Source organism: Hemitrygon akajei, chromosome 3, assembly GCF_048418815.1.
Source record: "Hemitrygon akajei chromosome 3, sHemAka1.3, whole genome shotgun sequence".
In the NCBI taxonomy this organism is placed as follows: domain Eukaryota; kingdom Metazoa; phylum Chordata; class Chondrichthyes; order Myliobatiformes; family Dasyatidae; genus Hemitrygon; species Hemitrygon akajei.
In genome coordinates, this window is record NC_133126.1 from 52721153 (window position 1) to 52738460 (window position 17308).

The 17308-nt window shown below is 36.6% G+C and overlaps 1 protein-coding gene across 6 annotated transcripts in view; it reads left to right on the plus strand.

The window, feature by feature from the left end:
• ktn1 (kinectin 1) overlaps positions 1 to 17308 on the plus strand; it is a 184956-nt gene that overhangs the window by 138448 nt on the left and 29200 nt on the right. For 5 of the 6 annotated variants that reach the window (XM_073039890.1, XM_073039887.1, XM_073039893.1 and 2 more), the window contains 8 exons: positions 641 to 678; positions 754 to 844; positions 982 to 1047; positions 4434 to 4474; positions 4553 to 4643; positions 4726 to 4794; positions 7576 to 7613; positions 14866 to 14956. In XM_073039890.1, the coding sequence (XP_072895991.1) occupies positions 641 to 678; positions 754 to 844; positions 982 to 1047; positions 4434 to 4474; positions 4553 to 4643; positions 4726 to 4794; positions 7576 to 7613; positions 14866 to 14956 (525 nt within the window). The remainder of the gene's footprint in view (positions 1 to 640; positions 679 to 753; positions 845 to 981; positions 1048 to 4433; positions 4475 to 4552; positions 4644 to 4725; positions 4795 to 7575; positions 7614 to 14865; positions 14957 to 17308) is intronic. The other variant, XM_073039892.1, reaches the window with a different exon arrangement.

Here is a 17308-nt window from a genome sequence, read left to right on the forward strand (position 1 = left end):
ATTGTTGTGGCCTAATGGGAAGGTACCAGTGTAGTGTGTGAAGAGTATTGGATGGCTTCTGGCCTGTACTCGCTGGAATTTAGATGAATGATTTTTTTTGCTGACAGTTTCAGTTCTGTCTCTGGTGATCTCTCCATAGAAAGTTACTTGATATTAATTTAGATCCCTTGTAGTCAAATGAAGAACATGGTATTTCTGTAGATACTATAGCAAATAAGTTATTGCACTAAGAATTTTAAATCTTCTGTTGATCACATTTCAAGATTCTAGTGCAGTGGTGTGAAACACTAATAGTGAGTTTTTAAGTTCTTAAGGCTTTTGTCTTTTTCTTATCCTTAAGACAGTCTATTACTCAGGTGACTATTCCTTATCTCAGAATCCAGACAATTATTCATTGTGGGATCTTCATAGAAGAGATCAGTTCTATTATTCCATGATTTTTCCCCTCTCTGTATGCACATTTTGGGATGACTCATAAGCTTTGCGAGAAAGTTATAATCTGGAGATTTCAGTAGCCTTGATTTGTGTCTTGGTATTTTAGATAATGCTGCTCTAGGTGTACGTGGAAGATATTTCATTTGATTTTGAATTGTGATAGTTCTAGGTCATTAACTTCTAACTTTGTTTACTTTATCCTTAGCAGGATTCAGCATCTGTGCTGGCAAAACTCCAGGCCAAGTAAGTATTCTAATAAATTAATTTGAGAAAACCAATTTAAATTGTATGGTTCTTAACTTGCTTTTATTACTCCAGTCTAGTTGAGAAGGATGAAAAGATCAAGAATGTTGAAGACCAGTTGGAAAAGGAATTGCTCAAATTAGAATACAATAGCCAGAGAATTAAGGTATTAAGATATTTTTGTTAATTGATCAATGCCATGTTATTTTCTTTTGCTTCTGTGAAGTGCTGTACTTAAGGCATGATACTTTGCTGAGTAATGTGTACTTGTGTGGTTCATATCTTATTTGCTAAAATCTTTAGGATTTGCAAGAAGAAAATGATTTACTCAAGAAACAGGTTGAAAACCAACTTCAAAAATCTGAACAGGTAACTGATAAAAGGGATAAAATTCCTTTTTCATAGTTTATTTAGATACATAGAAAGAAAGAACCAATATGGGTATAGGCCATTCAGCCCATTCATTTCACACTTTCCTTCAAGCACCCATTACCCATCCTCATTTTATTCTTGTGCATTTGCCTTGCCTCTCGGGTTCTACCATTCATCTATACACCAGAGACAATTTATAGAGGCCAATTAACCTAATAATATGCCCACCTTTGGGATTTGGAAAGAAAATGGAGCACCTAGGGGAAGCCTGTGAAACATCTGTTCCAATTATGCTTTATGAAGAAGCTATGAAGCATAATACCTTTTTTTCACTTTCTCAATATAGGAACTTTCAATTTTACACATCTAGATGGGGTTTCTAATGTAGAAAAATAATTGTGTGCATATATATTTACAAATTGTGTATCTTCTATCTTAGAATCAAATGGTTAAAGAATTGCCTTCATTTGAAATATGCTTCTTTAAATACAGTAAATCTTTGTTCAATATTTCTGGGCTGCTATTAATAATGAAGTACCTATATTAAGTTAAATCAGTATGAATCAGACATTGTACCCCAAATATGTTTAAAATTTTACTTATTAATGTGCAAATCAGCTAAAATTTATAATATTGGGGCAGGATGAGGGAAGGGAAAGAGCTGCAAACAAAAGGTAGCAGTGAAGTGCAAATTTTTTTGCCAGTTTTCACTATTTCAGAAATGGCAAAAGTAGTATCTATTCATTAATGTTATTAATGTTGTGAGTGCTGCATTTGTACTTTATTTTCTCTACCCTTAATATGTCCACTTAAATCTAGTAATTAAGAATACAGAAGTGTGTGTCAGTTGACGTGCATTTCTCAAGAGTACTAACAATGGAGTATTGAGTCCCAGGTGGGGCGTAGAACAAAGACAAGAGCATGGAAGTCATGGTACAGCTTTTTTTTTTGTTAGGCACTGGGTGGAGGACTGTGTGTAGCTTTGTTTGTGACACTATAAGAGGGAATGTGATTGCACTGGTGAAGGTGAAGAGGAGATTACCAGGAAAGAATGCTGTAGAATAGATGTACAGTGGATTCATTTAATTGAGACACATTGTGACCAGTATATTTTGGCCTAATTAAGCAGCTGCCCTAATTAGCTGAGGTTTCATGGAAATAGTTAAACTATAAAAGACAAATTAAGTAACATGTATTTAAAAGAAACACAGAATAAATTAAAACACTACCAATTCTATAAAACTGTGTTAGTTCCTTAATAGTTAACTATGGAGGAATTCATTCAGTGTGCTGCTGAGTTCTTTTGGTTGAGTGTAAATGAGCAAATCAGCATAGATACCTAGTGCAGATAATGGACTGCCATCTACAATGTTTTTGACGATTGCATCCTGCTAATCTTAATTTTTATTGTAAGATTCAAGGTGATTGTTGATATATTAAATTCTCTGTAGTTTCTATCTTGTTGAAGTAGTGAAATAGTTTCATTTTCACTCCCAGTCACTTATGGCATTGCCAAGCCTGGATACTTGAAACCACAGTAAACAAAATAGTTCTGAATTGTCTTGCTGCTTATATTTTGCCAACTATCAGTGACAAAAATCACTGATTTTTGAACGCAAATGCACGCAACTGATGATATTTTAAAACTGTTTGCTCTAAGCATGGTGTAGTGTTTAACGGCCACACAAGTGCACGTGACTAGTGCTAGTTAGGAACTTCAGCAACCGTCTTCTATCCCAATTAGCAGCATTGTGTCCCAAATAAACGAAAGGAATCCTGGTAATTTTCTCAGTTAGTTTTTGTTCTTTGATAGTTGTCCCAACTAAGTGGCTGCCTGATTAACCAGAATTTCTCTGTACTGGATTTGTTGTCCTTGGGGTAGAAAAGACTGAGGGAAAAGCTTGATGAAAGTATACAAAACTATGAGAGGCATGGAGACTGAGAAATTTCTCTCCGTAATGAAGGCTGTTAAAGGTTGAAAGGCCGAGGTGTGAGGTGAGGAATAAGGGAGCTAGAGGGATTTGAAGAAGTTTTTTCCACCCAGAGGTGGTAGGAATCTAGAAACATAGGAAACCTACAGCACAATACAGGCCCTTCAGCCCATAATGCTGTGCTGAACATGTACTTAGTTTAGAAATTACCTAGGGTTACCCATAGCCCTCTATTTTTCTAAGCTCCATGTACCTATCCAGGAGTCTCTTAAAAGACCCTATCCTATCTGCGTCCACCACCACTGCCGGCAGCCCATTCCACACACTCGCCACTCTCTGCGTGTAAAACTTACCCCTGACATCTCCTCTGTACCTACTTTAAAGCACCTTAAACTGGTGTCCTCTTGTGGCAACCATTTCAGCCCTGGGAAAAAGCCTCTGACTATCCACATGATCAATGCCTCTCATCATCTTGTACACTTTTATCAGGTCACCTCTCATCCTCCGTCGCTCCAAGGAAAAAAGGCCAAGTTCACTCAACCTATTCTCGTAAGGTATGCTCCCCAATTCAGGCAATATCCTTGTAAATCTCCCCTGCATCCTTTCCATAATTTCCACAACCTTCCTGTAGTGAGGTGACCAGAACTGAGCACAGTACTCCAAGTGGGGTCTGAGCAGGGTCCTATATAGCTGTAACATTACCTACGGCTCTTGAACTCAGTCCCATGGTTGATGAAGGCCAATGCACTGTACGCCTTCTTAACCACAAAGACAGCCTGCTCAGCAGCTTTGAGTGTCCTGTGGACACGGACCCCAAGATCCCTCTGATCCTCCACACTGCCAAGAGTCTTACCATTAATATTGTATTTTGCCATCATATTTGACCTACCAAAATGAACCACCTCACACTTATCTGGGTTGAACTTCATCTGCCACTTCTCTGCCCAGTTTTGCATCCTATCAATATCCCACTGTAATCTCTCACAGCCCTCCACACTATCCACAACATCCCCAACTTTTGTATCATCAGCAAGTTTACTAACCCATCCCTCCTCTTCCTCATCCAAGTCATTTTAGAATGTAGTTGTTGAAAGGTGGTGTAGCTGAGTACTCTGATAAGGTATTTTAGGCACTTGGATCACCATAGCATAGAAGTCTTCAGACCGTGTGCTGGTAAATGAGATTGGTATCATTGGATACTTGAGGTCAGTATTGTCATGGGAAGCTGAAGGGTCTATTTTGGTGCTGTATGATTTGTGTATTTGTTAGTTTGTTAAAAATCCATCTTATTCAGCTTGTTAATGTGGAGATTCTTGGTTTAAAAATTAGTAAAATTTAACACCAGGATATTGTAATCTTTACAGTATTCTAGTTTATTACAGAATAATTTTCTGGCCTCAAGATATTGTATTTAAATGTATATTCTACAAATATTGTATATTACATTTTTAGGATTCAATAAAAGCCCATCAGAATGAAGAATCTCAAATTATGTAAGTATACTTGATAATTATTTTAAATTATCCTGTAAATGTAATCAATAGGTTTTCTGACTTCCATTTTACTTGCAGACTTGAAACAAAAGAAGAAGAAATTAATAGCTTGAAGGCTACGTTGACAATTAATAGAGAAGCAGTTGCTAGCTATGCGACGCAATTGCAGGTAATTTTGTGACCTCTGCTCACTGCTAACTCTGTTTGTAGTACAAAATCTAAAATTACTGCATTGATTATTTTTGAAATAGGATCTTGAGCATCAAAATGCTTCACTGAAAATTCAGATTCAGCAGTTACATGAAAAGAACAATGAACAGGTAAGATTACTTATAAGTACTACATGTGACTCACACATTCCAGTTATTTTGGTTGCAGAAATTCATCCTTGTAGAATTTGCAAATTACTGTCGAAAAATGTAAGATGGAAAATAAAATTCACTACTATCGTGGAATTTGTGTATGAAGATAAAATAAATAAATCAACACTATTATTTCAACCTTCATGAGGGGCAGTGCACCTGCATTCAAGAGTTTATTCAAAAGATGAGCAAGAGAAATTAGGAAGCCATACTAGTTCACATTACAGTTAACACTGGGAAGATGTTGGAAGAGCTTAGAAAGTCATAAGACAGGATTAATGTTTTTTAATTGTCTAATTTGCTAGAGTTCCTTTGAAAACCTAGTGTTCTGAAAGAGGTAGTTGAAGAGGATTATATGGAGATATTAGTAGTGATCTTTCAAAAAACACTAGACTCTGGAATGGTTCTGGAGGGCTGGAAAATCATAAATGCCACTCCCATCTTTTAGAAGGGATGGAGGAAAAATAAATTATAGGTAACGTGACCTCAGTGGTTGGGATGGTGTTTATTATTAAGGATGAGATTTCAGGTATTTGGAGGCACATGATTAAGAAAAGGCCTAAATCTGCCTGGTTTCCTTAAGGGAAACTCTTGCCTGATAGATCTGTTTAAATTATTTGAGGAAATATAAGACAGGATGGACAAAGGTGAGTCAGTGAATGTTTTACTTGGATTTTCAGAAGACCTTTGATAAGGTGTCACATATTAAGCTGCTGAGTAAGATGAGAGCCCATGGCATTACAGGAAAGGTAACAGCATGGATAGAGGATTGGCTGACTGGCAGGAGGCAAAGAGTGGGAATAAAGGGGGCTTATTCAGGTTGGCTGGTTGTGAGTAATGGTGCTCCGTAGGGTCAGTGTGGGCAAGCCTGCTGACAATGTAAAGGTGGGTGTGGGGCACTTACTGTCGAGGAAGCAAGGAGTCTGTAGGAGGACTTGGACAGATTAGGAGAATGGACAGGGAAGTGGCAAATGGAATGTAGTGTAGGGAAGTGTATGGTCATTCACTTTGGTAGAAGGATTAAAAGTGTAAAATATTTTCTAAACTGAGAGAAAATTCAAAAACCAGAAGTGCAAATGGACTCAGGAGTCCTCGTGCAAATTTTCCTAAAGGTTAATATGCAACTTGAGTCGGTGGTAAGGAAGGCAAAAACAATGTTAGCATTTATTTTGTGAGGACTAGAATATAAAAGGAAAGATGCAATGCTGAGGATTTACAAGGCATTGGTCAAACTGTACTTGGAGTATTGTGAGCAATTTTGAGCCCTTTTATCAAAGAAAAGATGTGCAAAGTGATCTTGAGATTAATATATGAGGAGGGTTTAATGGCTCTGGGCCTGTACTTGCTGCAAAAGAATGGGGTGGGTTCTCATTGAAGTGTATTGAATACACTGGACAATAAATTTTTTCAGAAGTGTTGCTTCCTCAGAATTTTTTTTTGTACATGATGGGCTGCTTGAAGGTGAACATAAATAAAATTTCAGACTACTTGTATCACGTAGGAATTTGAAGAAACAACAATTTAACTTTTATTGAATATAATGTGTTTAATTGCATAATGGTGCTGATGCTTTGCAATAGTTCAACTAAGTTAAAAATATTTTGTTAATGATTTTCATTTGTACTCTGTGTCTGAGGCTTCTCACTTAAGTGTCCAACAATAATTTGCCAGCATTGATGGATTCCAGTTGCCCTGGTATCTTTTCTCCATGACCGCAATGTCCTGGTGAAACCTTTCACCATGCTCGTCACTAACAGCACCAAGATTTGCAGGGAAGAAGTCTAAATGGGAATGCAGAAAATGAATCTTTAATGACATGTTGCATTTCATGGTTTTATATGCTTGAAGCATGCTTTCAACCAGATGCATGTAGTTTGGTACTCTGTAGATGCTGAGAAAAATTTCACCAACTTCCTTGAATGCCTTTCATGTGATTTTCTCCAGTCCCACTAGAAATTCTTTAAATTGCCTGTCATTGATGACCTGTTTGATTTGTGGACCAACAAAAATGCTTTCCTTAATCTTGGCATCAGTTATTCTGAGAAGCATCTGTCTCAAATATCAAAATCCTTCATAGAAGTTTTTGTACCTGATGATAGCAAATTCCATCCTTACAGTCCTAAACCCAATAATTATTACTAAAACCTGTCCTGCCATGCAGCAGCCACACCGCCTAAGCATGCTAAGCATGCCTGAACAAGATAGGAACCTTTCCGGCTTACATGGTAGGCAACACTTTAATTGACTTGAATTGTGAATTGAAATAATAAACGTAAGTGATTTCAAAAAATGGTGCGTGATAGGGAAATTTCATGGTGATTTTCATGATCAGTAGCCCAAAATTCATAAGATACACCTAAAGGTATTCAGGAAGCAAAATCTTTGTTGTCCAGTGATATTGAAAGGCCTAGATAATGGACATGGAGAGGATGTTTCTTAGAGTGGGGGAGTCAATAAAGTAGAGATGGGAGCCTCAGGTCGTCAATTTAGAACAGAGATGAGGAAGAACTTCTTTAGCCATAGGGTAGTGAATATGTGGAGTACAACAGACAGCTGTGGAGGCCAAGTCACTGGGTATATTTAAAGTGAAGGTCATTAAGTCTTCATTAGTAAGGGAATCAAAGGTTATAGGGAGAAGGTAGGAGTTTAAATTAATTGCCAGGAATCTTGCTAAAATAATGACATGTATGCCTTAAATGTAATCTTGGATTTTTAATATTTTTGATTCCCTTGATACAGGGTGCAGCATTGGTGAAAAGTGAAGTACTGCTGAATGTGTAAGTGAATATGCAAATGATTCGTTTTATTGTTGTAGAATATTTTATTTTCACAACGGTAACTTAGCAAGATCCATGAAATCTACCACCTCATTAGACAATGCTGCCTTTAAATCATTTATTGGCTCCTATAAAATTGTATTCTCCTAATATAACAACTTCAATGAACATTGCACATGTGGCATTGAATGATGTGACCAGGCACTGTTGTAAATGGATATATTTTAATGTTCACTTTGAGGGATTTGTTATTATAGTATACTTTCATCATTCCCTTCTCTTCAAATACCCTGGTTTACAAAGCACTTGTACTCTTGGATTGAAAATCTCTTCTGATTATTAAAGCTTCATCAGGGTTAAATTAACCCTCTAGAGGATGTGGCTGAAGCATAAAGTTGCCTTACTGCAGTGTCAAAACACTGCTGTGAAGTGGCAAAATGCTTAAGTTTCATATTGCAAAATGATTATCATCCATCTAAAAGGACCTGTTAGCATTTAGCAGTTGTCCTGTCTCCTAAATGTTTTTACATTTTCTGTTGTAGATGAGAATAATTTTGGGTTAATCTTGTGTTTATTCTTGAACAGTCCTGCACAGGATCTCAACCTAAAACTTCAATTGTTCCTCTGTTGTCTTAGTTTTTCCAGCAGTTTGATTTTGTTCCAGATTACAGTATTTACAGTCTCTTGATTAGTTTAAATCCATGTTCCTATAACATGATGTTCTTTTTTTATTAGTCTTTTTATACATTTTCTACATAGCTACAGATAAAAACCCCCAGATCAAAATGAACATTAATACAGTGCAAAAATAAACATACAATAATAATATGATACAAAGAAAGATAATTGAGAAAGCACCCAAATTGAAGACATGTAAAATTAGTATCCTCCCCAAGCCCCACAACAAAAAAAAACTCCAGACCAACCACAACACAATATAGAGAATATAAATCAGGACAATCAAACCCCCAAAACTGTAAATACACTTAGCAACAGAAGATATTAATGCCTACTACCAACAAAAAAAAGGAGCTGAAAGCAAGGGACCGAAAAAAAAACCTTAGTCAAGAGGAAGGTTATGAAAGTACTCAATAAAAGGTCCCCAGACCTTATGGAACTTTAAATCCGAATTAAGAACTGAATAATGAATTTTTTCAAGGTCTAAGCAGGCCATAATATCGTTAAGCCATTGAGCATGCGTGGGCGGGGCAACATCTCTCCATCTAAGGAGGATTAAACGTCTAGCCAGGAGAGAGGCAAAAGATAATATTGGACACTTAGTCGAACTCAGACGTAAATCTGTCTCACCCCAGAAACCGAACAAAGCAATTAAAGGGTTAGGTTCTAGGTGGTGATTCAGAATATGCGATAACGTTATGAAGACATCTTTCCAAAATTTCTCCAAGCTAGGACAAAGCCAGTACATATGAATGAGAGAGGCCTCGCCCCTTTTGCATTTATCACAAAGCGGACTGATGTTAGGGTAAAATGGAGATAATTTAGATTTAGACATATGGGCTCTATGAACAATCTTAAGCTGTAAAAGGCAATGGCGAGCACAAAGAGAGGTTGAATTAACCGATTTGAGAATCGAGTCCCAAGTCTCATCAGATAAGGAGGTATTTAAATCATGCTCCCATGCCATTTTAGTTTTATCCACAGGGGCACGTCGTAAGGCTGCTAATTTATCACGAATAAATGATATTAACCCTTTACCTAGTGGATTAATAGAAAGAAATAAGTCTATAACATTTTTCTCAGGCATTTCAGGGAAGTTAGGAATTAAAGGAGTAATAAAGTGTCTAATTTGGAGATATCTGAAAAAATGAGCATTGGGCAGATTGAATTTAGCAGAGAGCTGTTGAAAAGAAGCGAAGTGATTATCAATAAAAAGATCTTCAAAATGTCTAATGCCCTTCCTATACCAATCATGGAATGCTGAGTCATACGTAGTAGGTAAAAAAAGGTGATTATGTAAGATAGAGCTAGAAAAGGAAAAACCATGGAAACCATAAAATTTCCTAAACTGAGCCCATATATGCAGAGTGTGTCTAACAAGAGGATTAACTATTAATCTGGACAAACTACTAGGGAGTACAGAGCCAAGAAGTGCAGAGATAGATAATTCTTTAGTGGAGCTCAACTCCATTGCCACCCAATTAGGGCACTCGGGCTGGCCATGAAAAAAAGACCAAAAGGTAGCACAACGTATATTGGCTGCCCAATAATATAAACAAAAGTTAGATAAAGCCATGCCACCCTCCTTTTTAGATTTTTGGAGATAACCTTTATTAATTCTAGAGCGCTTATTCTTCCACAGATATGACAAAATAATAGAGTCTAAGGAATCAAAAAAAGATTTAGAAATAAAAATTGGGATTGATTGAAATAAATATAAAAGTTTAGGGAGAACGTACATTTTAACAACATTAATACGACCTACCAAAGACATAGAAAGAGGTGACCATTGTAACAGACTCTGTTTAATAGTATATGAAAGATTGGCAAAATTTTCACGAAAGAGATCTTTAAACTTCCTTGTGACTGTAATCCCAAGATAAGTAAATTGATTATGAACTACTTTAAAAGGGAGATCACGAAATGTTAATTCTTGTGCTTCTTTATTGATTGGGAAAAGTTCGCTCTTATGTAAATTAAGTTTATATCCAGAGAGCTGGCTGAACTGGTCAAGAAGTGAAAACATTGGAGGTAAGGATGTAGACGGATTTGAAAGAAAAAGTAATAAGTCATCGGCATAAAGAGAAACTTTGTGCTCAACATCCCCTCTCCAAATCCCGGTCAGTTCAGGACAATTTCGAAATGCTATCGCCAAGGGTTCTATAGCCAAATCAAAGAGAAAGGGACTTAAAGGGCATCCCTGACGGGTGCCACGTTTGAGGTTAAATAACTGGGATTTTTGGAAATTAGTTAAAACGGAGGCAGTAGGACACAAATACAGCAATTTGATCCAAGAGATAAAACTTTGACCGAAGTCAAATTTTTCTAAAACTGCAAAAAGGTAGTTCCACTCTATACGATCAAATGCTTTCTCCGCATCGAGGGAAATAACACATTCAGAAATCCCAGTTGGAGGTGAATATAAAATGTTAAATAGGCGTCGCATGTTAAAAAAAGGGAGATGGTTTTTAATAAAACCAGTTTGGTCATCGGAAATAATAGAGGGAATAACAGTTTCTAATCTATAAGCCAAGACTTTGGCCAAGATTTTAACATCAACATTAAGCAAAGAAATTGGCCTATACGAGGAACACTCTGTTGGGTCTTTACCCTTTTTTTAATAAAAGAATAATAGATGCCTCATTAAAGGAGGGTGACAATTGGCCACACCTAAACGAGTCAGATAATACTGAGAGTAACTGAGGAGAGAGAAGTGAAGAGAATGATTTATAAAATTCTACGGGGAACCCATCAGGTCCAGGAGATTTCCCTGAAGACAATGCAGAAATTGCAAAAGATATTTCTTCTGATGATATAGGCGCATTAAGTTTGGCTTTAAAATCAGATGAAAGCGAAAGAATATTCAGATTATTTAAAAAATGGTCAACAGAGATATTGTCATTCAAAGATTCAGAGGAATAAAGTCGAGTAGAAATTTTTAAATGCGTCATTGATTCCTAGGTGATCCGATGTAAGGTCACCATTCTCCTTCCGGATCTTTGTAATATGTTGTTTGGCTTTGGAATGCCCCAACTGATTGGCTAGAAATTTACCAGATTTGTCGCCATGGATATAAAAGCGACTCTTACTTTCAAGAAGTTGGAGTTCGACAGGTTGAGTAGACAGGAGGTTAAATTTAGCTTGAAGTTCTACACACTTCTTGTATAGTTCAGGGTTCTTAGTTTGAGCATACAGTTGATCCAAATCTTTAATCTGATTAACGAGGTCTAATTGATCTGCACAGGACTTTCTATTAAGATTTGCTGTATAGGAGATTATTTGGCCCCTCAAATATGCTTTCATGGCATCCCAGACAATCTGGGATGACACTTCAGGTGATGTATTGGTGTTAAAATAAAAGGTTATCTGATCCTTAATAAATTTTAGAAAATCATCATCCGATAATAAAGTCGAATCAAACCGCCAGTGTTTATTCCTCTGAGGGAGACCAGAAAAATTTAAAGACAGAGTAATTGGAGCATGGTCAGAAATCAGTATACTCTGATAATCACAAGAATAGACAAATGGAATGAGTTGATTATTGAGTAAGAAGTAGTCAATTCTAGTAAAGGTATGGTGAACATGTGGAAAAAAAAGAATAATCTCTCTCAGTAGGATGAAGGAAACGCCATATATCAGAGATACCATAATTAGAGAGAAACGATTGAATAGCTAAGGCAGATTTAGTTGGTGGTCTAGTAACAGAGGACTGTCGATCCAAATTAGGATCTAACCAACAATTGAAATCACCACCCAGTATAAGAGAGTATGAGTTTAAGTCTGGTAGTGAGGAGAAAAAACGTTCAAAAAAATTAACATAATCGAATTTGGGGCATACAGGTTTGCTAGTACAACTTTAGTATTATATAGTTTACCAGAAACAATAATAAAACGGCCATTTGTATCAGATATCTTATTATGAAGTTCAAAAGGAATATTTGAATTAATAAGGATGGAGACTCCCCTAGCTTTTGGCGGCAAAGGATGAATGAAAATGCTGACCCGCCCACTTTAACAAAAGCCGGGAGTTATCAAAACAACGAATATGAGTTTCTTGAAGGAAAGCAATGTCAGCTTTGAGTTGTTTGATATGTGAGAAGACCTTCCTTCTTTTAACAGGGTGATTCAATCCCTTTATATTCCAGCTCACAAATTTAAGTGTATTAACCATTATCAATTGTTAGTGCGTAGAAGGCAGCAGGCATATAAAAAGTCAAGCAGTAGAATAACAGTCTGGGAGCAAAAATGTAAACATAGATTCGTAGAATCAAAACAAAAACATGTCCTGAGTAACAAAGGAAAGCAAAGGAAACAGTGAGTAGTGTTGGAACTGGAGAACCCGCCCCACCCTCACAACCCAAAACTAGACGGTTACCAAAAAAAGCAGCTAGCTCTACCAAAAAAATTAACCCAGATATGACTTCCAGTTCTGTGTCGTTAACAACAGTTCTGTATAAATACTATAGCAAATGGTAGCTAGTTTATGCACTAGAAAACATAATTACAAATAGGAGCAACTTCAACAGAAGTATAAGACTTAATACAAAGAAAATCAAAAGAAAACCAAAACTAACCTACCCGCGAAAAATTATAAAAGATTAAAAGAAAAAAAAGGGGAGGGAGAAAAGGGGGAAATTGTAGATTCGAAGAGAGGACTTATCAACCATTTACAGAAAAAAAAAGGGAGCAAAACTTAAACTATGAATCACCAACAGGGAGGCCTTTAATAAAAACTCCAAACCTCCAAAAGAAGTTAAAGTCGCTTGTAGATCTCTATAGATAAAGTTATACAAGAATAAAATGGATTGCACACGTACAACCTAAACGTCAGCAGGGGAACATTAAACTCGGATTATCTATTTAGAAAAAATGCACCAAGTCCAGGGAGAGATTGTCTACAGCCCTTAGAATTTCAATAAATAATGTCTGAATTATTCAAGAAAAGTCTGAGTCCGGAAAAAATAGCTTTACTACGAGAAGTACTTATCCACCATTTTAGAAGATCAGACAGGGTTCCTAATGAGACGGGCTGGCCGGAAGACTTCCAACAAATGCCTCAACATCCTTCACTGATTTAAACCACATATATTCTCCAGTAGTAAGCGTAATTCGCAGGTCGGCTGGATTACGAAGGGAGGGTCTGAAACCACGATCAAAAAGCACTTTCATTACACCTTTAAACTCAGCACGCATCTTCAGAACCTGGGGGGCAAAATCCTCCACAAAACGAATGACTGTATTTTGAAACGCAAAAGTACCTCTGCAGCGTACCTCCATAATCAAACGGTTTTTCACCTGGTATTGATGAAAGCACAAAATTACCGGCCGTGGGCGGGAACCCAGATTTGCACGGGGAATGTAGATCCTGTGTGCCCTTTCAAGCTCAGGTGGAGTCGGAAGAAATTCTTTCCCAAAAATCTCACAGAGAAAATCGGAAAAAAATTCCACGGGAGAGCCCTGTTTGGTGGCCTCTGGCAAACCAAGAATTCGTAGATTACAACGTCTGCTATGGTTTTCAAGATCCACCATTTTGGAAAAAAGTTTACAATTCTTTTCCTCTAGGCTGGAGCATAGAGTCTCGAGATAAAGAACACGGCGTTTTAAATCTTCAGAAGTTGAGTCGATGCGAGATAAATGTTCAGCATGTTCGTCCACTCTAGCGTTGATCCGATCCAATTTGGCATCCAGCTGGTTGAAATAAGTTCTAAATTCCTTTAAAGTATCTTGTCGATGCTGTTCCAACGCAGCGAGAAAGTCAACCGGCAAAGTCGTAGAAATTTCTTTTTTCCCGGTTTTAGCACTTTTGCTAGACATTATAAGATAGATGTGTTCGCAGGCAAGTAAAAGAAGCCCAATAAAATACCTAACTAAGGTTTAAGAATGGAGACATGTAGTGCAAAGATAGGAAGAATGACGGAGCAAAAGTTCGAAGTAGCTAAGCAGTCGCCATCTTACCGGAAGTCTATCAACATGATGCTCTGAAAGACATGTAAAATACTATGTATTAGACTTGCCTTCTCAACATCATTAAATTATTTAACAGTGCTACACAAATTATTTTGTTATCTTTAAGCTGGAAAACTTGGATTTTATCTTGACAACTGATAGTTGTGTTATAATAACCTAATTAATCTGCTATTCAAGACATGATTTGATTAATATAGATCATCCTGTTTTATTAGTGTTGCCTGGTAGGTGATTTTACTACCCCCTACTCTTCAGGTGTTCCTTGGCGTTAGTGTCCTTCATGTTGTCCTAGGATGTAAATAAATGTAGCTTTGGGTCTTGGATTAATGATCAATGTTAATTAGATTTTTGTATATGGAAGACACATCATGCTTCAGCAGCTGCTTTGTACTGTGAAAGACCCGTAGTCTGTAAAAGGTTCAACAGTGAAAGAAGGAAACAGAATAGTTTCATTAGTTTTTTGTTGTTTGTTATACTTCCAGGTTTCCAATCCACCCAAGGCCCCATAAAAGAAATTGGAATTGAGATCCTCAGTAATGATTAAATATGTTGTCAAACAAATGTAAGCTTTTACAAAATTCTCTGCTTTTATTTCTATTGTATCTAGCCTTTCAGAAAAAGATCAAGAAATTGATTCTTTACACCAACAGATTGAGTCACTAAAAGAAGCTGTTAATCATCAAAGGATAAAGAACAATGTAAGTAAAAGTTAATTAATGTTTCATTGCAAGTTATTATTTCAACAGATGGCATTCCAAACTCAACTATCAAGGTTTTCAATAGGAAAGAGTCAAAAGTACAAATATATTTAAACTTCAACAATTGCCATTATAGTTATGAAAGTTTTGATTAAGCTCATTATGGTTTTACCTGTTGTGAAAGTAATAATGGATTGCATTGATCTCTTGAAGGTCGTAAAACAATTGAATATGGGATTCTAAAAATATTGATTTTGAAATACAGTGGATTCTGGTTAATTGGGCTGTCAGTTAATCAAACTAGATGCTTATTTAGGACAACTCAAACAACAAAAACTGATCAAGAAAATAGCCAGGATTCCCTTCATTTTGGACACTTAACTAGGATAGGAGACTATTGCCGAATAGTTTCTAACTAGCATCAGTTGTGTGCAATTGTGTGGCAGTTAGACAACGCACCGTGCTTAGAGGGAACAGTTTTTAAATAGCGTCAGATGCATGTATTTGTGTTCAAAAAAAGTGATTTTTTTGTCACTGGCGAGAAACAAGCAGCAAGACAGTTCAGAACTGTTTTGCTCACTGTAGTTTCGAGCATTCAGATTGTAGATGCCAGAAATAGCCAGGAGTGAAAATGGAATTATTTCACTGCTTCAACTAGTAACTATGAAGAATTTAAAGGTATTGACAATCATCTTGAAAGTTGCAATGAGAATAAAAGCATTGTTTGAAGCAGTCCATTATCTACACTAAGTATCTGCAGTGATTTTGTTCATTTACAGGCAATCAAAAAAACATGACAACGTACATGAAATAAATTCCTCTGTTGACTATTAGGAACTAATGTAGTTTTATAGTATTGGTAGTGTTCTAATGTGTCATGGCTTATATTTAAATACATTAATTATTTCTGAATTTGCCTTTTTTGTATCTTTTAACTATTTCCTTGAAACTTTGGCTCTTGGGGGCAATCACTTAATTGAACCAAAATGTATTGTTCCCAATGTGTCCCAATTAACTGGAATCCACTTTATTTGTGTTGTCGAAGGAAGTCTTGCTGGAGCTCGTTTTTCTTGAATAAGAAATTCTATTACCCAAACTACTTGCGATGTATCCATATAAATGTTCTAAGAGGAAGATTTCTCTAATGAAACAAATATGTAATTTCTTAAATCTTATTTGATGTGAGAAAGTAATTTTTTATTGGTAGTTGGTGCTTGCATGCCTTTATATTATGGAGATATGTTCTTGGCTGCTGATAGGATTTTTTTTAATAGAGGAAGTCTCCAACAGTAGTTGCTGAACATACAGAATGCTACACTACATGCTGATTTTTCAGTTTCGGGTTGTAAGATTTTTTCATGTGACAGCTCTTTGGAACGTTACCTTTGGGTTTTAACAATTGAACATTGAATATTATAGTTGTAATAAGTTTACCATTGTGTGTGACTTCAAAGTTCTATCTTCTGCTCTTTTCACCAAATCATCACAAACAAGATTGATTATATTTGGAATAAAGAGGGTAGTCAGTAGCCATGTATTGTCCTTGAGAAATTAGTAATCATGATGTGATTGAACAAAAGCACTTACAAAAATTAGTGGATACAGCCCAGACCATCATGAGTAAAACCCTTCCCACCGTTAAGCACATCTACATAGTGCTGTTGCAGGAAACCAGCATCCACCATCAAGGGCCCCCGCAATCTGGACCATGCTCTATTCTCGCTTCTGCCATCAGGAACAGTTATTATCACTCAACCATCAGTTTCTTGAACCAGAGGGGGTAACTTCACTCAACCCATCACCAAACTGTTCTGACAACCTATAGACTCACTGTCAAGGACTCTTCATCTCACATTCACAACATTCATGACATTTCTATTATCTTTCTCCCCCCCCCCCCCCCTTTTCTGTATTTGCACAGGTAGTTGCCTTTTGCACACTGGTTAGGAGCGGTCTTTCACTGAGTCTATTCTTTCTTGTATTTACTATGAATGCCCACAAGAACATTAATCTTGGGGTTGTATATGATGACATGTATGTACTTCGATAAATTTACTTTAACATTTTGGTAAGTTTACATCAGGAAATGATGAATAGTTTAAAAAGTGATTTTTTTTTGTTACTATTCCCATGGTAATCACTGAAGCAACTGTCATAAATGTCAGTGAAGATGTATGGAGAACTGGAAAGCAAATTAGTGAGATGGTTTTTCCCATCACTGTATGGTATCATTTGATGCATTCAGTGATTTCCCAAGTTTCGTCAACTTAGGGAAGTCCCAGTTTTACAATTCATCTTCCTTTAGTAAACCATTCAGCTGGTTCCCTAATAAGGCATTCTAGTTCCAATCTA